A 21962-nucleotide genomic window follows, 5' to 3' on the forward strand; every position below is an offset into this window, starting at 1 on the left:
ACAAACACGAGATATTCCCCTTTTTTACCCTCCGATATGAGCATTTATTCGCTGGTTCCCTTCTTTTTCTTACAACAACAGAGGATGTGATCCATATGAAAAGAACTTCATGAGTCAGTAAAATGTTGATAAGTTAATATGAACGTGAAATAACACGAAACTATTTAATTTTACATCTCAGGCCGTATTTAATGTGCACAAAAGTTTTTCATGAGCTTCAGTATAGCAACAACATAGAATTACTACAAACATTCTGATGATAATGGAGATACTATGGAGCATATTTATCTGTTCTATGTTATTTTACGAACTACGTTTACGCCTTACGCTGGATTTTAAGTGCGTATTTTACGTGTTCAAGTACGGTAATTTTGGAAATCGAGACTTAGTTTTCATACCCAAAAACAATGTTTTTGGGGTGTTTCTCGATAACAGATAAAGATTTGTGAAATCGGGAAAATGGCACTTTTAGATAAATGCCTAGAGAATGTGCCATTAGAATTTGGACAGTTTCCTGCCGCTACTTATTATTCAGACTTTGCCCCACACTGGATTTTGCACGCGTATTTTACGTGTAAAGTAGGTTACCTTTGAACATGAGTGTCTCGGAAAGGGATATAGTCAACAACTAAGTTTTCAAGATAATTCTAAATCGGGATCTTTGGAACGTATCGTAAAAACATCAGCCATTTACTGTGCGTTGCCGTGTTGGAATCCACCTCTAGGTTTTGATACCCAAAAATCTCAGGAACAGCCCGTGACGAAATGGTGCCTCACTTTAAAATACACCATAGGCTACATCTAATGAAAAAACGAAAAAAAACAACATCCAAGCGATGTACTCCATTTGCCTGACTTGTTGTAAATGTGTAATATACAAATTTTGACCCAGTGCTGTAGAATAGTTACTTGTGAGGCGGTTCCTTTATTGGGTATACAAATGGTCCCTAGCGCATGGGCTATCCAAAATATTTGATCCCTTCCCTCTGTCACCAACAGAATCATAGGTGTGAGTCCCGGATAAATCCGCTTTTCTATGCGCGATGTTTTGGAACAATTAGATAGCGCATGCTGACGCATGGTTATCGCTACCAGGTGGTCATGAAACCCTCCACCGCTGGCGTAAGTCACAGCGGCGAAGTGATATGAATGTGCAAGACAATTCTGTGGAATCAGTGCATGGTGATGGGTTCACGTGGGGACGTGGTAAAAATGCCAGAATGAGGTTATATCATCGTGGACCGTCCATGATGTCTGTAGGACTGCTGTAGCTGCTCAGCCATATAACAAGGCGTAACAACAGTGATCCTAGGTGGTTCTGTCATATTCTGTTGGTAGTTTTCATACTATGTCCGGAGCTTCTCATTCAGATTACTGCGAACGTAAGGATATGTGTTTTATTTCAACTTCTCGTCGACCATGTGAAATTTGGTATATATTTTAGATAACTTAACAACTGCCTTCCACGTCAGCGTTGGCGTACTCACTTAAAACGTTGCGTAATCGCTTGTGGGATACCAATACTCTAGTTTGTCACCGTTTCCTGTCCATGACTGCTTGTCAATGAGCATTATTAATCTTTTTCATATTGGATACCGCAGCCATAAATTCATTAAGTTAATGACACATTTTTCCATTTAGGCTGTTTTTATTTATAGTTCTCCTTCCTTCCCCGAATAAATCTGTTATTCAGTGTTTAGCACATTACATATGTAAAGAAGCGCACTATATATTGCCATCACGAAACGGGAACACTGTACAACTTTGTTACAGGACTATTCTCCCGACTGGTGGACCAGAGCGGCTCCTTTATCGCCAGGATGACCGTGGTTCAGGAGCCGCGCTACCACGCTTTCAGGCTGGGTGCCGTCCTTGGCTACGAAACGGAAGACTCCCAGCAGCTGGTGGAGTTCCTGCAGTCCGTGAACGCCACCGACCTTCTGGTGGACGAGAACCTGCTCAAGTCAGCTGAAGTAAGTCATATTCTGCTCCACGCACCACTTGTTTACGCAAATAATTGTGCTACTTCTCTGCTGTCACTAATTACAGAAACAGTACTTCAAATACGCCTGACAGTTGACGTAGTAACAGTGGTATCGCAATTACTTTATATTTTCAGCAAAAACTTCTGCTAGCCTACATGGTTTGGGCCCCCACTGTGGAGCCAGACTTAGATGGAGCTTTCATAACAGAATCGCCGATTCGAGCACTCAACGAAGGCCGATTTAACCAGGTGCCCATTATGACAGGTGTAACGTCTGCTGAAAACGGTGCGTATTTTCGAATCTTTTCTAAAATTTCTTGCAAAGTACAAGGCAATATGCCCCCAAAGTATTGTATCTTCCATTCCTTTCCGTATCATCATCACCATCATCATCGACAGCACATGTTTCTTTTTTTCTCTTTCTTGTTCTGCTTTCCTTCATTCAAGCATTATGCGATTCGCCTTTTTCGTCAGAGAGTAATTCGTAGCACACGTTTCCGTGGTCTTCCTATCATGAAGGAAATGCCAGTTTGGTAATAGAGAGGGCCGGGGATTATGGAGCGTAAAAATTGTAAATTGGCATAATGTTTTGAAAATTTAATCAGGTTCACATAGATGTAAGTAACGGTAGTTATGCAGAGGTGAAGTTCCTTGTACAGGATAGACTGGCATGGAGTGCTGCACCAAATCAGTCTTCGGACTGATTGCCCACATTGGACGTTCATCGGTCCAAATACTCCTAATCAGGAGTTCTCTGTTCGCTGGGATCCGGCTGAAAAGATCCTAATTTCACAGTAGGTTGAGTTCTTAACCAGTCCATCTATTAGGACAAGAAATTAAATGTGAAAAAATCCACTTGGAAACGGCTTGTCCTGGACAGTTCGACAGAGAATGGTAAGAAATACGTTGACATTGACCTTGGTTTAACTACAGTCTGGTGATTAACAACCATCACACATGTTTTATTGCTAGTTACGGTGTCCTAGCGACAGTTCGTATACTTTCTCCTTACAAGCTTAATTCTGTTGCCTAAACAGACAAGTTCTTTGAAGCCTGAGACAGAATATTGTAAACCATTGATCGAAATGTGTGATTGCTTCATGCTGTCAGCGTGTGACTGCTTAATCCTGTAATGAATGTGTAGGACATAATATACCTATTTCTTTTCTGTTGCAACAATCTCCATCTGTGTGGCTGACATTTAATTATTAACGGATTTTGTTATGTGGCAAATGTATTTGTAATTGAGCATCGTTTAGGCTAGGACTTACTCAGACTTCTTTTACGGAGATACGTCAACGCCGATAAGTTTCTAATAGTCTGTAGCTATCTTATTTGTATGAAAATATTCAAATAATGTGACAAAAATCTTGTCGGTGATGAAACATAGGGCGACATACTTTTGCATAACATTCAAATAAGAAGTCTAATAACTTTGGACTAGGTGGTGGAATACTCAGCAATGTTGACCAGATTAATAATCTGAACGAAGCATTTGAAGAAGCAGTCGGCCCGTGTCTTCACTTGCCTACAACAGAAGAGCAAAGAGAAGCTGCCATAAAACTTCGGAATTTCTACTTTGGTGACGCAAATATCACGGCAGAGAATCCAGCGCCTTTGGTCTACGTGAGTACAAAGAGTAAATGTGTCTAAATATCTAATACGGTTCTATACAGCATTATTCTTTTGATCTTGCCTATGTACCCTGTTCGAATCATGTCGATCTTTTCGTACAAAGAGCTGATTTACCCAATTTTCATTTTGAATTACTTCGTTGAAGCATGAGTTAAGAATGTAATAAGTTTCAGTCCATAGCTGACACATAATATTTAAGAATTTTCCCATTAAATGTGTACGAAGTACTATTACAAGCAAGTACGAAGAAAAGAATACTTCCTTAAAGAATGATGTTCTCCTCAAAATCAGATGTGAAAGTACTACTACGTGTATGGATAAACGTTGCTCATTAAAGAAAGATAATAAATGAAATAGGGAATTTCACATGGGATCCCTGGTCGCTGAACTCCCAAAGATTATCCACCTGCTAGTAGAGTGACATGCCTTCTCTAGTCAATAAATAAATAGTGCGTAGGCAACGTGGCGCCGTCTACAACCAGCCTTTCTATCGACGGCACTCCTGCGCCTTGCGTGTTGATTTTCCCGTATGCTTTATCAAACAGTTTTCATTTGCCATCACGAGACTGAGTAGACCCCGTTCCGAACCTTCCCGCTACACAAAACTTTGAGGTGGTCACCTGGAATCGGAACAGACTAGTACGCAACTCTATACAACTGGCCACCCAGGTGGTCATTCTCTAGTCTAAGAGGTATTCGTAGGTGGTCGTTTATGACGTCTCGCACCAATTCCTTAAAGTTTTCCTTAATGTGTTACAAATATAACAGTGCCTCATTCATCTAGAACAAACTTTCCCTCTGCAGCGGAATGTACACTGATCTGAAACTTTTTGGCAGATTGAAACCGTGTAGCGAGTTGGGACTCGAATCCAGAAACTTTCCTTTCGCTGGAGAAGACATAGATACATTTCCGGAGAACTGATAGATTCCGGGTTCTAAAGCCCGTCCGGCGAACAATCATAACCTGCCAGGAAGTCTGTTTCCTTACTGATCAAGCTACTCAAGTGCAACAGTTTGCTTTTCAACAGACATTAGCTTCAAGATTATATAAAAAGGAGGTAAGAAAATTCTTGAATTCATTGTCTCTTATGTATTGTCACAGTGAGTAGATAAATCTTGCTATCAAGTCCGATCCTGCTCTAAAGTCCAGAAATGAAACTACGAAAACAATCTCTTATTAGCAACTACCCTTTCACAGTTGTAGCATACTATCTCTCTAATATAACAAAATGGAACACCTACAGCCGTCCTTTATATGTTATTTTTTATATGGCTACTAGTTTCGGCTATACAGTACATTTGTAGGCCTTAACCGACGCTGAGGGGGCTATCTCCAGTCGTATAAAAGATTCCATCAATGGCCATCATCTATGAACTGGTTTCCGTAGGCTGTAACAACGATGTTGTGTCTCCAATCATAACAGCTAGTGATCAGTTCGTGACCTGAACTCGTAACCTATTGTTTACACAACCGCAATTTTTATTAGTTAATAAGCAGTTTGTGCAAATGTACCGTGTTTAATTGTTTTGGATGCACGTTAAAATACCGTGGAGTTCATCACATTTTCGATACTGAAAGATAATTCTTATTACTGGTTAAGAATGCCACGCGGAATTTATTAATCTTCGAAAATAAGAAGCACTTTTCACTACAAAATTTGAAATGTCTGTAGATGTCATCCACGACTGATTACAAACTTTCATGGATGACTCCAAATATTCATAAAAATAATAATGCACAGTCTAAATAAAGTAACTATACCTCCGAGCTATATGACGTCACATCACAAGAAATGACAGTAGACTCATCAGACATCATCATCTCCCTGCAACGAAGTGCACGAAAGATCCGTTCACTGGCTGGTCGAGTAACATAATAGCCAATCTGCACCCTATTTCAAGTCACATATCCCCACATCTCCCTCTTTTGACCAATCCCAGTTCCAAACTCAGTTTCCTCCAAAATACAAAGTAATACATTTCAAAAAACAATAAGAATAGAAATAAACCCAACTTGACTTGTTTGAATGACCGAAGTCAACATTAAGCCACTAAAGTACCGAAAACTGGCTACTTTGCTATTACCTTATTCCTCATATATTGAGTCACATTAAGGTTGAGCAATCTGTCCGTCCCACTCAGTCACATGCAGTTGTTAACCATTTTAACGATTCATAATTCACATACATGTCATACTCACCCGTCAGTTACTCAGACAACAAAACAAATGAAAATAATGGGACCAAACAAGTGAAACACCTCTGCATCTACATACATATTCCGCAAGCCACCGTACGGTGCGTGGCGGAGGGAATCCTGTACCACAACTAGTCGTTTCCTTTCCTGTTCTACTCGCAGATACAGCGAGGGAAAAACAACTTTCTATGCCCCCGAATGAGTCATTATTTCTCGTATCTTATCTTCGTGGTCCCTACGCGAAATGTATGTCGGCGACAGTAGGATCGTACTGCAGTTAACTTCAAATGTGTTTCTCTAAACTTGCTCAGTAATGTTTTTCCAAATGAATCTCTTCTTTCCTCCAGGTATTCCCACATGAGCTATCGAAGCGTACCTGTAACACTTGTGTACTTCTCGAAACTACCGGTAATAAATGTAGGACCTCGTCGCTGAATTGCTTCGATATCTTTTTTCAGTTAGACCTGGTGCGGGTTCCAAACACTAGACCATTACTCACATGCGATCTCCTTTGCAGATGAACCACACTTTTCGTAAAGTCTCCCAATAAACCGACGCTGACAATTTGCCTTCCCTACCACATCCTCACATGCTCGTTCCATTTCACATCGCTTCGCAACGTTGCGCCAAGGTATTTAAACGACGTGACTGTGTCAAGCAGGACACTCCTAATGCTGTATCCCACTATTTCATGTTCGTTCTTCCTACTCATCCTACTCATTAATATACATTAGTCCACAGTTAGGGCTAGGTGCCGTTCATCAGACAACTGGAAATTTGGTGTATGTCGTCTTGTATCTTCCTACAGCCACGCAACTCCGACACATTACTGTACTCCACAGCATCGTCAGCATACAACCGCAGACTGCTGCCCACCCTGTCTGCCAGATCATTTATGTGTACAGAAAATAGCAACAGTCCTATCACACTTCCGTGGGGCACTCCTGATATTAACCCTGCCTCCGATGAACACTCGCCATCAAGGACAACATACTGGATTTGTAACCTCCCCCACACTTATCGACCTTAATGACAGTGAAAAATTAAACCGCGTGTACCTAATGGAAATTTGGGAAAAGCAATCGTCACCGAAGTTAATCTGTCGGTAAAGATGGAGGAAAGGGTTACATCTAAATGAAAGGAAAAATGCAAATGAAACTGGTGGAAATTAATTTTGAAAAGGAGTAAAGTTAATAAAGAAAGTAAATGTGCGGTCGTTACGTTAACAATTAACTGACGTTAATTATATATTTGAGGTTTGGGGAAAATTACGGTCGCCAGTCCTATGGAAAAGTACTATAATAACTGAAAAAGAAAGGTTATTGCACATGTAATTAGCACCAAAAGCGTGGCAACTGAAGGTTGACATGTGTTGTGTGAAAACTGAATGTTTGTTAGAAGTAATAAATTTCGCTACACTCTGACTTAATTTATCAAAAAAAAATTAATAAAACCGTAAAAATTAAAGTTAATTTAGTGACTGAAATTTGTTTCTGAAGCACTACGAAATTCAGTAAAATAAGGTTAGTCTTGGGCTACCTAAACAATCATTTCAAAAGCTAATTGAATCTACGCAATTTAGAAATAAGAGATTTAACTTTGAACTTGAATTAAATGATTCTGAACAATTAACAATAGTAAAATTTAGTACGTACCAAGCTGAGCTGCAGTCACAGGTAAGCTAAAATATGGTAACAAAACACGCAATCTTAATTTGTGCTTGTGTAATCTAAATGTTGTAGTCAGCTATGAATACCTTAACTGAACTTTGAAATGAAAGCAGTGAAATGGAATTATATTACTTTAATGCTGGCGTTGGAATTTCAACGACAGTCGGGTTCATTTCGGAAAAGGAAGGGACCCTGCTTGGTAATGCAATTGGGACAATGAGCAACAAAGGTTCATGCTAAGTAGCTGTATTTTGTGAGGCAAATGGGACAGTTTTAAAAGCTGAGGTCTTCCTTGTTGGTTGATTGAAGGTTTGCAGTCGTCGGTCGAGGAGGTGGCGATAGTCACTCATTGTCGACTGTCGCTGTTGCAGAAGCTGGATGTTGGCGCTCCTTCTTCTTGACACTGTCACCAGGCGAAACGGGCTCTTGATGTGCGCCAGCTAATGCTTCCCGTCCGCGACATCGTATCAAAAACTCTCATAGCAAGTCGAGCGCAATTACATGCTGTCAAACCCCGAAAGTGCGGCAACTCGCGGGAGCGTCACACAACACTCCTGCTCCAATGCCCTACTCCCGCCAGATTGCCCCGCTGCCCGCGCTCCGTACGGAAGAGTTAATCCTCCCAAAGATCCAAAACGCTTTGGTTCTCCACACGACCTATCGATGTAATCTTTCGATAGCATAGTTTTCCCTAGGCATGACCCAGCGTAAAAATAAAAAAAAATTACATAACAAACCAATTATACATCGACATAAATGCATAAATAAATATATATACAAATAGTAAAACAATTACAATATATAAAGACACAGAAAGGTCATACCTTCAGGTAGAAAAATAAGGAAAAAAATTTATAGTACAATAGATGGAAATAGGAGGATATGCATTTCCAGCGTTACAGGTTCTATTACTTAAGAAGTCTTCGAGCCAATCACATATCTGGGAGCCTAATCCGTATGCATGTAGCTTCGTTAACAGTCTGCGGTGGTGTATTGTGTCGAATGATTTAGGGAATTTTACATATATGGAATCAGTCTGTTGCCCTTCATCCATAGTTCCCATTTTATCATGAGAGGAAAGAGCAAACTTTCTAAAGTCATGCTGATTCGTGGAGTAGAGCTTTTCGGTCTCTAGGAAATTTATTATATTCTAACTCAGAATATACTCTAGACTTCTGCGGCAAACGAATGTTAGGGATATTGATTCGTTATTTTGTGGGTCCGTTATTTTACCCTTCTTATATATAGGAGTCATCAGCGCATTTTTCCAGTCAGTTGGCACTTTGTACTGGTCTAGAGATTCGCGATAAATGCAGACTAAGTAAGGGGCAAATGACGTAGAGCACTGTTTGTAAATCGAATTGGGATTCCATCAGGCCCTGGCGACTTATTTCTTTTCAACTCTTTCAATTGTTTCTCAACGCCAGGGATGCTCATTACAATGTCATCCCTACTGGGGTCTGTGCGACGGTCAAACGACGGTATGTTTGTACAATTCTCCTGCGTGAACGATTTCTTAAAGTTTGAATTTAAAATTCCGCTTTCCTTTTGCTGTCTTCTACAGCCAGACCCAGACTGGTCGACGAGTAACTGAAAGGAGGCCATTGATCCACTTAGCTATTTTACTTAGGACTAGAACTTTTCTCGAATTCTCCGACAGATCTTTAGCCAAGGTATGACGTTGGTAGCTGTTGTATGCCTCGCGCAATAATCTTTTCACAGATGCACGAATCTCTACTAATCTTTTCCTGTTGTCATTTGCGCGTCCTCATTTGAACTGAGAGTGCAGCAGCCTTTGCTTCCTCAGCATCTTCCGAATTTCGTTATTATGCCACGGTGGATCTTTTCCATCCTTGATCCACTTGCTAGGCACATACTTGTCCAGAGCACGATTTACAATCTCCTTTACAGCCATCATTCTAGAACTAAGTAACTGCAGTTCATGATTTAAGTGAGATGCTAACAGCTCCTTATCTGCTCTTTCTAGCATAAACATTCTCTTAGCCCTATTGACTGATTTATTAACTTTCGTAAGCGTAGTCGCTATGATGACATCACGAACAGTAATCTCCGTCTCTATATTGAAACCATCGGCAATGTCCGGCCTGTTTGTAGCTACAAGGTCCAAGATACTTCCATTGCGTGTTGGCTGCTGAACTAGCTGCTCAAGATAGTTTTCGGAAAATTTCTTCACAAGATTGTGTTTCTGTACCACCTGCAATGGACTGTCCGCATCTCGTGGTCGTGCGGTAGCGTTCTCGCTTCCCACGCCCGGGTTCCTGGGTTCGATTCCCGACGGGGTCAGGGATTTTCTCTGCTTCGTGATGACTGGGTGTTGTGTGATGTCCTTAGGTTAGTTAGGTTTAAGTAGTTCTAAGTTCTAGGGGACTGATGAGCATAGATGTTAAGTCCCATAGTGCTCAGAGCCATTTTGCAATGGACCGAACCACATCCCAGTCTATACTCGTTACGTTAAAGTCACCACCAACTAGAACTGAATGATTTGGGTATTTATGCACAACTGACCATAGAATTTCTTTGAATGACTCTAGAACTGTCACAGTCGGGTGGTCAGCAAAAACATTCAACAGTTCACTTCCTACCACCTAGACCTGTTATTGGCGACCAGATAACTTCTCCACCACATCAATTTCAATCGCGGTAGAGACAACATCTTTGTCGACTGTAGTGGACACTCCCCCTTCTGCGGTGTCTAATCTGTCTCTCTGATAAACATTCCAAGATTAGCTAAATATCTCAGAGTTGTCTACTTCGACTTTTCGTCAGCTCTCAGTCCCAAGAATAATTAGAGGTTGAGAACTTTCCTGGAGGGCAGTAAACTCGCGAACTTTGTTACGAATACTTCGCCCATTTACTGATAAAATCTTTACAGTCGAACTGTCTTTGCTCAAAATGCGGTCTGATTTCCCTAAATACGTATCGACTGGCGAATGTTTATGGAGTACCTCTACTGCCTCCTAACCTAAAGTAACACCCATGTGTACTTCACAAGTACTTTCCTAATCGAATAGCTGCTTCCTTTCTGTAGTGTAATCGCGACTTATCAAGGGGAGCCCTGCAAATCCAGACCTAAAAACGCGGGTCCAGAAATCTGCAGCCAAGACCGTCACAGAGACGAAGAAGCCTTTGGTTGAGACCCTCCACTCAGCTCCAAACCAAAGGATCCCGCTCAACTCTGGGAACGATGCTGCAAAGTGTGATCTCTGGTTGCAGCCCGTGTTCGGGGCCAGCAGTCTTCACCACCTCCAACAGCCTCCTGTAAGAACTGAGGATCGTCTCAGAACACTTGAGACAGGCGTCGTTGACACCGACGTGGGCCACAACGTGCAGACGACCGAAAACTGCACGCCCTACAGCTACAGGCGAGGTCGCCTCCATATGTCGGATGAGGCCCCGCGGCTGACATGCCGAGTTATTCGCAATAACTAGCAAACCCCCGCTCACATGTTCCTGTACGGACCCTCATGAAGGAACGGTCATCTGTTCACTCACACGGTGAGTAGGCGAATCCTTACGGCCGGTCTCCATCTTCGCCCTGCGTTTTGACCGATTTAATTTGCGTGACCGCCCGCTTACTTGAGTGGTTAAGTGCTTCAATTCCATGCAGTGGATCGGGGTTCGATACGCGGCCAGGTTGGATATTTTCTTCGCTCGTGGACTGAGTGTTGTGTTTGTACTCATCGCCATTTCTTCATCATCGATGCGTGATTCGCCCAATATGGCGACACCTGAAACAAGTGTTGCACTCGGCAGCCGATCTCCCCCGCATAGTGCCTCCCAGTCATCAGTGCCACACGATCGCTTCATTTAACTTTTTACTCACCCTGCCGGTCACTCAAGATGGGTACTCGAGAAGGTGACTCGCCAGAAGAGCCCTTGGGGCCCATGCAACGCTTCGGAATCTCCACCACCGCTACATCTCAAGGCGGTAGCCTGAAGGCGACTGATCGCTGCCAAAACTACAATCAACTGTTCCCAAATTGCGGCGAGCTCCTTCCGCGGCTGCACGTAGCAGGCACACGTCCTCCTCATCCTAGCAAGATGAGAGTAAGCAGTAAACACTGGCACATAAGTAGGTAAGCTGCTTGTTACCCTCGCGACGTGTAGCCAAGGGGCTCTGATACCTCAATGAACGATGTAGTTAGCTGTCTGACAGTCAAAATATTGCGTATTTGGCCGATTCAACCAAAATGTTCTTACTTACTTAATGATAAAGTATTTACTATAAGTTCTTCCCTGATTTTTACACATGACAGAAAGTCATTTACCGTGGAATATCCTGATTTGCGTGTTTTGGGTGATTTTATGTACTTAGGAAGTGGTGTAAGGTATCAAACTGGTATTCATACTAACTTTATTTATTATCATTGCAAAAAGCTATACAAGATTTCATAGTAACAAGATTGCTTGAAAACTCTTTAAAAATTCCTAACGTTGTGCGTAATGTTTGGTGTCTGTAAAACAAATGCATGCAACTTGGCACACTGGTAAGCTGACACGTAACGCATGTTGCACCGAGCGTGAGGACGTGTTCTACAGAGCCACGAGTCATCAAGTGTGGCAAAAGAACTTCTGATACATTTTCTACTGGCTCTATGTATTGCTACATAGCACGTCCCCTGTGATTCTCAAAATTTCTTAAATAAATGTTAGGAATTACATAAAATGCCATAAAAGTTTATCAAATTACGAAAAATCAGAAACAACCTAAAACACAAAATCTGTATCCTTCGAACTCGACGGCTCTGCAAGGTAAACGAGTTACGAAGCCTAGAAAATTGTTAGAGTATTCTTTCAAAATGTTCGCATTATTGCAAAACTTTAAAAACAGCAATTTTCAACTCTTTTGAATTACTATTCAAATAATTTTTCCTAACAAACTTGTAATATTCGTAACCTTCTCTCACTCAAAGGCTACATGACATTTCATAGTACTTCACATCAGTACTAATGCTACCAATACCCCATCAGTACCAATGTTACCAATACCCTTACTAGCCAAAAGGACTTCAATATAAAAATTATCGTCAACTGACGTGTTATTTCACCAAAAACATTACCATATTCTGTCATCCTCTCTTCATACTCCTTATATTTCTTTCAGCTTTTGACTTCTCTTATTCTCGTCAACTTTTCGATTTCTTAAACAGCGCGTCGTTACTCGTAACTGATTCTCAACAAATCTCCTGATAATGAAGACTATTGAAGATCAAAGATAGAGTTCAGAATGACAGAGAAGGTAGCTTTAGCACACAAAATAAAAATGAAGTAGTAATACTAGTACCTGAGGTACCTGGTAACCGTAAGTCACCTGGCATGGCGAGGAATGCCAGCGCCATGAGACAATACAGACTCCTGATAGTGAAGGATATTAAAAAATTCAGACATTATACAGACTCGTGACACTGAAGAATATTGAAATAATGCCTACATTTCAGAATTACAGGAAACGAAGATTCACAGATTGTCAATCTATAGAAGTAACGCTAACTGACTGAAAAGGAAGATTGAAAACATGAAAAGAAAGTGAAATAGTACTGATAATGACTCAGATACCCGGTGTTCGTCAGTCAACTGGTATTGCAAAGAATGCAGGCCTCCTGAGGCCTTACCACTAGATCATAGTTCATTCATGAATTCCTTCCATCTTCTTAGTTATTTTATCTTAGATGGCTCGTAATTCCTCTGGATTCACGACCATTTCCTTCCCATACTATCCTGCTCATCAGCCAACTGTTTTTGTAAAAAATTCGAAATTTCCGTAGACGTCATTCATGACTGATTACAGACTTTCATCGATCAATCCAATTCTTCATAAAACAACTACTGGATGATCTTAACAAAATGACTAGAGAGATGGGCTACATGAGGTCGCCTCACAAGGCTACACCACTGACTCCTAAAGATTAATGTGCGGACATTATCTCCAAGTAACTAAGCGCTCAAAATATCTCTTCCGTGATAGACCAAATGACACAATAGCCAATCATTATTTTATTTCATGTCACGTAACCCAGTAATTTCCGTCTTGTGACCAATTCGAAATCAAAATCAATTATCGTCAAATTTTGAGAGAAAAAGATATTCCAGAAAACAATAAAAATAAAGACAACCCTACGTGTACTCTTCAGATCGAAGTAAACATTACATTACTCAGGCACTCTTAACTGTCTACATTACAGTCATCATATTCCCTAAGCATTTAGCTCACGTCGAGGTAGCACATAGTCACATTTTGTTATGCACAGTTTCTACAATTCATACTTCACATGCATGCTATATTCATCCTCTCGTCAACTCTCACAATAAAATAAACAGGAAAATATTCCAGCAAACGAGATACTAGTGGCTGTTAGAAACTGAAAATATTACCTAATTTTTCCCTTATAACCCAAAACTCTATTTAACTGGCGAATGACGAAATATCTAGTCCAAGTTCTTCACTAGGACCGAACGTAATATTTGCTCTATGTAAGAACATTTGTACAACTTGACTTGGCGTACTGATCAGTTCACTCGTAACGTACTTTGCTTTCTGCCTGAGAAACCGCTCTCTAGAGCCATGAACCATTACATGTGGCGAGAAAGTTTCTGTTAGAATTCTGCTGGTGGTGCTTATTGCTATGTTCCTAACTGAGGGTTAGAATCATTTCTATCACATCTGACGTTTAAGTTTTTAATAAGCATTAGTGTACACTCCTGGAAATGGAAAAAAGAACACATTGACACCGGTGTGTCAGACCCACCATACTTGCTCCGGACACTGCGAGAGGGCTGTACAAGCAATGATCACACGCACGGCACAGCGGACACACCAGGAACCGCGGTGTTGGCCGTCGAATGGCGCTAGCTGCGCAGCATTTGTGCACCGCCGCCGTCAGTGTCAGCCAGTTTGCCGTGGCATACGGAGCTCCATCGCAGTCTTTAACACTGGTAGCATGCCGCGACAGCGTGGACGTGAACCGTATGTGCAGTTGACGCACTTTGAGCGAGGGCGTATAGTGGGCATGCGGGAGGCCGGGTGGACGTACCGCCGAATTGCTCAACACGTGGGGCGTGAGGTCTCCACAGTACATCGATGTTGTCGCCAGTGGTCGGCGGAAGGTGCACGTGCCCGTCGACCTGGAACCGGACCGCAGCGACGCACGGATGCACGCCAAGACCGTAGGATCCTACGCAGTGCCGTAGGGGACCGCACTGCCACTTCCCAGCAAATTGGGGACACTGTTGCTCCTGGGGTATCGGCGAGGACCATTCGCAACCGTCTCCATGAAGCTGGGCTACGGTCCCGCACACCGTTAGGCCGTCTTCCGCTCACGCCCCAACATCGTGCAGCCCGCCTCCAGTGGTGTCGCGACAGGCGTGTATGGAGGGACGAATGGAGACGTGTCGTCTTCAGCGATGAGAGTCGCTTCTGCCTTGGTGCCAATGATGGTCGTATGCGTGTTTGGCGCCGTGCAGGTGAGCGCCACAATCAGCACTGAATACGACCGAGGCACACAGGGCCAACACCCGGCATCATGGTGTGGGGAGCGATCTCATACACTGGCCGTACACCACTGGTGATCGTCGAGGGGACACTGAATAGTGCACGGTACATCCCAACCGTCATCGAACCCATCGTTCTACCATTCCTAGACCGGCAAGGGAACTTGCTGTTCCAACAGGACAATGCACGTCCGCATGTATCCCGTGCCACCCAACGTGCTCTAGAAGGTGTAAGTCAACTACCCTGGCCAGCAAGATCTCCGGATCTGTCCCCCATTGAGCATGTTTGGGACTGGATGAAGCGTCGTCTCACGCGGTCTGCACGTCCAGCACGAACGCTGGTCCAACTGAGGCGCCAGGTGGAAATGGCATGGCAAGCCGTTCCACAGGACTACATCCAGCATCTCTACGATCGTCTCCATGGGAGAATAGCAGCCTGCATTGCTGCGAAAGGTGGATATACACTGTACTAGTGCCGACATTGTGCATGCTCTGTTGCCTGTGTCTATGTGCCTGTGGTTCTGTCAGTGTGATCATGTGATGTATCTGACCCCAGGAATGTGTCAATAAAGTTTCCCCTTCCTGGGACAATGAATTCACGGTGTTCTTATTTCAATTTCCAGGAGTGTATATGTGAGCAGTATGTACCACAATGTATTAATTTTATTTCCTATAACTTATTATATTTTAAAAAGTATTAAATTTTTATGATGTATGTAACACTGTTCTCTTACATCTGCATAGTCTAGCACAATTGCTACAGTTTAGTTACAGATTTCATTGTGTCAATAACATATAATGCTCATTAATTCAATGTTGTTTTTTTAAATAAATGTTTCTCATTTTCGTAGATGAACGAAGACTTAACTTTCTTCGAGCCTGCTGACGCTATGGTTAGGAAAATTGCTGAAATTGCTGATTTGCCAGTCTACTACTACGAATTTGACTATCGTGGAGAAAACGTACCAGTAAGCGAGTGGGGTAAGTAAACAAGTCACTTATTATTGTAGCGTTTTGTCGCTTCTAAGTCGAAATTCCACACTATTAGAAGACAACGTCCTGAATTGTGTTCTGTAAAATAAACTTGGTTTCCAAGTGTTTTAAGTTGCTTTATCAGCTATCCAAAATGTGTATCAGATAGAAAATATTGCCTCGTTGATGTTGAGATCATTTGAGATGGAACGATTGATGAGTTGGAAAAACAGGAAATTTGGCGACTGGGTACTACGTAACAAATCATCTCTGAATTCACCTATCACAATTTAGGCAACCACAGAAATCTAAATTAGTATTGGAAGGTAATTTGTAACCCAGATCCATTCAAATACTGTGAATGTCTTAAATTTCATCGAGCGAGGTGGTGCAGTGGTTAGCACACTGTACCTGCATTCGGGAGGACGGCGGTTCACACACTGGTCCAGCCATCCTGATTCACTTTTTCTGTATTTACCTTAATCGCTTGAGGCATACGCCTGGACGGTCCGTTTGAAAGGATACGGGCGATTTCCTTCGCCATCCTTCCCTAATCCGAGCTTGTGCTCCTCTCCAGCGACTTCGTTGAAGACGGGATGTTAAACACTAATTTCGTCCTCTTAAATACTCATTTCGTTCGGTAGATATACTTGAAAATATAGTTCGTGTGTGATGCGTTTTGCAGGATAACATTTTCTGTGGTATGAGAGACACAAAACAAATCACTAATTTTCGTTTTATGTAGGGATTAACAGGTATACGAGCAGATTTGTTTGTTTGTGGCTGAAGACACACTAATGTCTGTACATATTAAGGTATCACATATAAAGTCATCTGCAGTTATATCCATTAAACGCTGCACATTTAATATTCTTGAAAGTGGAATAAGAAGGACGGGAAGTAGCTTGGAGTTCTGTCTGAAGTAAACGACCAGGTCTTTGTCTGTGGAGGTGGAGCCAGTCTCGGACTAGGATATGATGGTAAAAGAAATCATCTGAGTACATACAAAGAAAACATCCTGGCATTTCCTTTAACTGATGTGGAGAAACTATGGAAAACCTAACTGTGTAGCAAGACCGGAGCCCCATTGCTTCGTAATGCGAGTCCAGTGTCTACCAAGGGATAGTACCATTGTAAGTAACATAAAGGATAAAACAAATAGAAGCAACGTCATCGATTCAACATTCGTTTACTAAGCAGACTAAATACACATAAATAAAAAGGAGCCAAGGTTGACATAGATATGAATATTAAAACAAACAAAAAAATATTATTTCGCTACTATCATTTGAGAGCAATTACGAGAAATACAGTAAAAGTCACAGGAGCCCCTAAGAAGGAGACCAAATACCGAAATTCTATAAAACTGTTTAATCACACATGTTCAAGGTGTTTATGTAACACTATGAATCGTACATAGAACATGTATCATCCAAGAAACTGTCTTATCAAGTCACTTGACGTGACAGACAAATTCTTCGAAATACAATACAAAATTTAAACTAGGTAGCTAAAAAAAATGTGAAAGGAAAATTACAATATATTGTAAGAACTCGTTTCAAATACAACTAAATCGTGACAATGATAATACGCTGGAGTGTAACCTCCCACCAATGAAAAGGTCAGAAGGGACGGAGTAAACATTTAAGCTGGTTAGAGATGGTGCAGGAAATTAGTCGCGATGTATTCAAAGACACTTTTCTTGTGTCATTAGAAGTGTTCCAGAGGAATCAGAGCGTGTATAAGTTTAGACAGTTACGCGAGGGCTGAAAAGCTGCTATTCCCCGTTTCCCACCATCAACAACATTAATCACTGCCAGAAACAACAGTCGAATCGTATTCATTTTCATTTGATATCGCGAACGTATAGCCAGAATAATTTTGCTGACTGAAAATAAAGTACTCTGAGTGATTAGTTCTCTTTATTTCTATCTCTTCTGCAAAATTAGCATTGAGCGTGCAGCCGACTAAGGATACTACAACAGTACTCTTGAAGATTACAATAGAAGGCTCAAAACGTCATGTTCAAAGAAAAATAATAAGAAGAAAGAATACTCTACAATCATTGACAACGACCAAGAAATCTTACGCAATTATACTGAAACTTCTCATAGTTTGTTGTTTCCAAAGGGAGGGAAGAAAGATTAAAGTTTTACATACTGTCGACAACAAAGGTATTAGTAATGGAACAAAAACTCGAGTAGTGGAAGAAGAGGAAAGAAGTAGGTCATATCCTACTCAAAATAATCATTCTCCTTATTAGATTTTTGACACCACAGGTATTTGAAATAGGATGGCTCCACGGGAATATTAACTGCTGTCCTTCAGAGGACAAGTCCAACATTGTTCCACTTCATTACCAATTCCTTCAAGCTAAACAAATGACAAATGATCAATATAACAATACTGTTTGGAGTCGATAAAGAAGATTCATCTAACGACACATTCAGTTTCCATACAAGATCTCGCATTAGTAACAGCAATTGGAGAACCACATCGTAAAATACTTCGAAAACGTATCCAAATAACGATAATTTATCTGACGATAAGGAACGTTGTCATATGTTCACTTGAGAAAAAAAGCCTCAGAGTACAATTAAATTCTCATTTTGTTTCATACAGCGATAGATTTCGAGGCTTCTAGCTTCATCTCGTTTGCTTTACCTCTTCATAATAGAGACATGCAATAAACCAGTACTTTATGTACTGTGTGTGTGCTACAAATTTATTAACGGCTTTTCGAAATACTAACTAACTTAGCTTAAATTGAAATCAAATTGTTTTTGTTTTGTGGTGGTCTGTAGTCCGAAGACTGGTTTTATGCTGCTCTCCATGCTACTCTATCCCGTGCAACCTCTTTATCTCCGAATAACTACTTTAGTGCACATTCTTCTGAATCTGCTTATTGCATCCATCTCTTGGCCTCTCTCAACGATTTTTATTCCCCATACTGCCCCTCAATACTAAATAGGTGATGCCGTGATGTCTCTGAATGTGTCCTATCAAGCAATCACTTTTTTAGTCAAGTTTTGCTACAAACAAATTCCTTGTCTCTCTTGTTCTGTTCCGTACTTACTCATTAGTTACGCTATCTACCCATCTAATCTAGAGCAGTCTTCTGTAACACCGCAAATGAAAACTTCTATTCTCTTCTTATCTAAACCGTTTATCGTCCGTTTTTCCCTTCCATATTCGGATACACTCCAGATTTTATAAGACTTAAACCTATATTCCATTTTAACAAATTTCCCTTCTTCAGAAACGCTTCTCTTGCCATTAACAGTGTAAATTGTATGTCCTCTCTACTTATTTTGCTCCCCGCACAGCAAAATTAATTTACTACATTCAGTGTCACGTTTCATAAACTAATTTCCTCAGCATCACCTGATTTACTTCTACTTCATTCCATTATCATTGTATTGCTCTTGTTGATATTCATCTCATATCCTCCTTTCAAGATGTTGTCAACTTGGTTCAACTACTCTTCCAAGTCCCTTTCTGTCTCTGGCACAATTACAATGTTATCAGCAGACCTCAAAGTTTTATTTCTTCTCACTGAACTGCAATTCGTACTCGAACCTTTTCTTCGCATTCCTTCACTGCTTGCTCATCGTACAGGTTGAATAAAGTCGGGGTTAGGCTACAACCCTGTCTCACTCACTTCTCAATCATTGCTTCCATTTCATGCCCCTCGACTTTTGTAACTGACGCCTGGTTTCTGCACAAGTTGTAAATAGCCTTTCTCTTCCTGTATTTTTCCCCTGATATCTTCAGAATTTCAAACAGAACGTTTCAGTCAACATCGTGAAAAGATTTTCCAAAGTCTACAAAAACTATAAATGTAGGTTTACTTTCCTGTAAACTACGTGTTTTCTACGAAAAGTCGTAGAGTCAGTACTGGCTCGCGTGTTGCTGTATTTCTCCGGAATCCAGACTTTCTCCGAGGCCAGCTTCTACCAATTTTTCTATTATTGTGCTAAGAATTCGTGCTAGTTTATTGCAACCTTGATCTACTAAAGTAATAGTTCGGCGATCTTCACATACGTTAGTGCTTGCTTATTTTGGAATTGTAGTTATTAGTCTTCTTAAAGTCTGAGGATATTTAGCCTGTCTCATACATCTTGTATACCAGATGTATGGGGGGCTCTCCCAATTATGCAGCCTATAGAAATTAACTAGCTAAGGTGTAATGAAATGCAGACTCCATTAGAAACGTCAGTCGTCTATATATGATTATGACTTACGTACATACTTTAAATTAATGTAAAGGCCGTTAATAAATCTCACGACCAGAAGGCGTCAATAAAATTGTTAGCTCAATATATAATGCAATAGTATTATGTATTGTAGTGGTTTACTGTATGTCTGCACTGTGAACACGTACATCTAATGATGTTGTTTTTACTGCCAATATTTGGAGGACAGGGGGTGGCGTAGAGTTCCTGACCATCAGACTTTGGACTAGCGTTCTTAATCAGACACCAAACCTCCCCGTAGTCTCTCATGAATAGAGGGCATGTAACGCTGTTGATGGAGACCCGTCCGTCTAATGGGGACGCTAAACTTGAGGACACCCTTGGTGGTACTCGCGCAAAGTAAGTTATGTTCTGGCCCCGGGTTTCACCCTCTCCCTTCCATTATAACCGTCATCATACAACACAAAATATTACGCTCCACTTCACACATATACACATTTTCCTCTCTCTCTCTCTCTCTCTCTATCTCTATCTCTCTCTCTCTCTCTCTCTCTCTCTCTCTCTCTCTCTCACACACACACACACACACACACACACACACACACACGCGCACACACACACACAAATAAATGTAGTATTAAAAATGTCGTAATGTTGCAAATAAATAAATAACCAAAAATAATCTGATGATGAGGCTAGAAGCATGAAATCTATTATAGTATAATATAAGGAAGGGCACTTACATTGCAGTCTGGGGAAAATTTCTTTGTTTTCCTTTAACCCTGCTGTTCTGTTCACTTTTACGATTCAACTGTGCTCTTCATTTCAATATCTTCTGGCACTGAAATACTGACAAAAAGCCTCTACTAAGAAAAATTTTCTATGCAGTTGTTGGCACTGTCATTTTCCAATAAATTGTTTAATATAATGATAGTGAGAACAACAGTGGTAAGAACTTCATTTTAAAAATATTTTTAAAATACTAATTATCATCACCCCCCATGAACCATGGACCTTGCCGTTGGTGGGGAGGCTTGCATGCCTTAGCGATACAGATGGCCGTACCGTAGGTGCAACCACAACGGAGGGGTATCTGTTGAGAGGCCAGACAAACATGTGGTTCCTGAAGAGGGGCAGCAGCCTTTTCAGTAGTTGCAGGGGCAACAGTCTGGATGATTGACTGATCTGGCCTTGTAACATTAACCAAAACGGCCTTGCTGTGCTGGTACTGCGAACGGCTGAAAGCAAGGGGAAACTACAGCCGTAATTTTTCCCGAGGACATGCAGCTCTACATGCAGCTCTACTGTATGATTAAATGATGATGGCGTCCTCTTGGGTAAAATATTCCGGAGGTAAAATAGTCCCCCATTCGGATCTCCGGGCGGGGACTACTCAGGAGGACGTCGTTATCAGGAGAAAGAAAACACGCGTTCTACGGATCGTAGCGTGGAATGTCAGATCCCTTAATCGGGCAGGTAGGTTAGAAAATTTAAAAAGGGAAATGGATCGGTTAAAGTTAGATATAGTGGGAATTAGTGAAGTTCGGTGGCAGGAGGAACAAGACTTGTGGTCAGGTGATTACAGGGTTATAAATACAAAATCAAATAGGGGTAATGCAGGAGTAGGTTTAATAATGAATAAAAAAATAGGAGTGCGGGTTAGCTACTACAAACAGCATAGTGAACGCATTATTGTGCCCAAGATAGACACAAAGCCCATGCCTACTACAGTAGTACAAGTTTATATGCCAACTACCTCTGCAGATGATGAAGAAATAGATGAAATGTATGACGAGATAA

General features: G+C 41.3%; 1 protein-coding gene across 1 annotated transcript in view; it reads left to right on the forward strand.

Moving 5' to 3' along the window:
- The window catches only part of LOC126175415 (cholinesterase-like), a 57197-nt gene that overhangs the window by 23379 nt on the left and 11856 nt on the right, over positions 1-21962 (forward strand). Inside the window, exons 5-8 of the mRNA XM_049922213.1 lie at positions 1774-1973; positions 2120-2270; positions 3429-3610; positions 15846-15975. Of these exons, the coding sequence (XP_049778170.1) occupies positions 1774-1973; positions 2120-2270; positions 3429-3610; positions 15846-15975 (663 nt within the window). The remainder of the gene's footprint in view (positions 1-1773; positions 1974-2119; positions 2271-3428; positions 3611-15845; positions 15976-21962) is intronic.

This window comes from Schistocerca cancellata, chromosome 3 (assembly GCF_023864275.1).
Source record: "Schistocerca cancellata isolate TAMUIC-IGC-003103 chromosome 3, iqSchCanc2.1, whole genome shotgun sequence".
Lineage (NCBI taxonomy): Eukaryota > Metazoa > Arthropoda > Insecta > Orthoptera > Acrididae > Schistocerca > Schistocerca cancellata.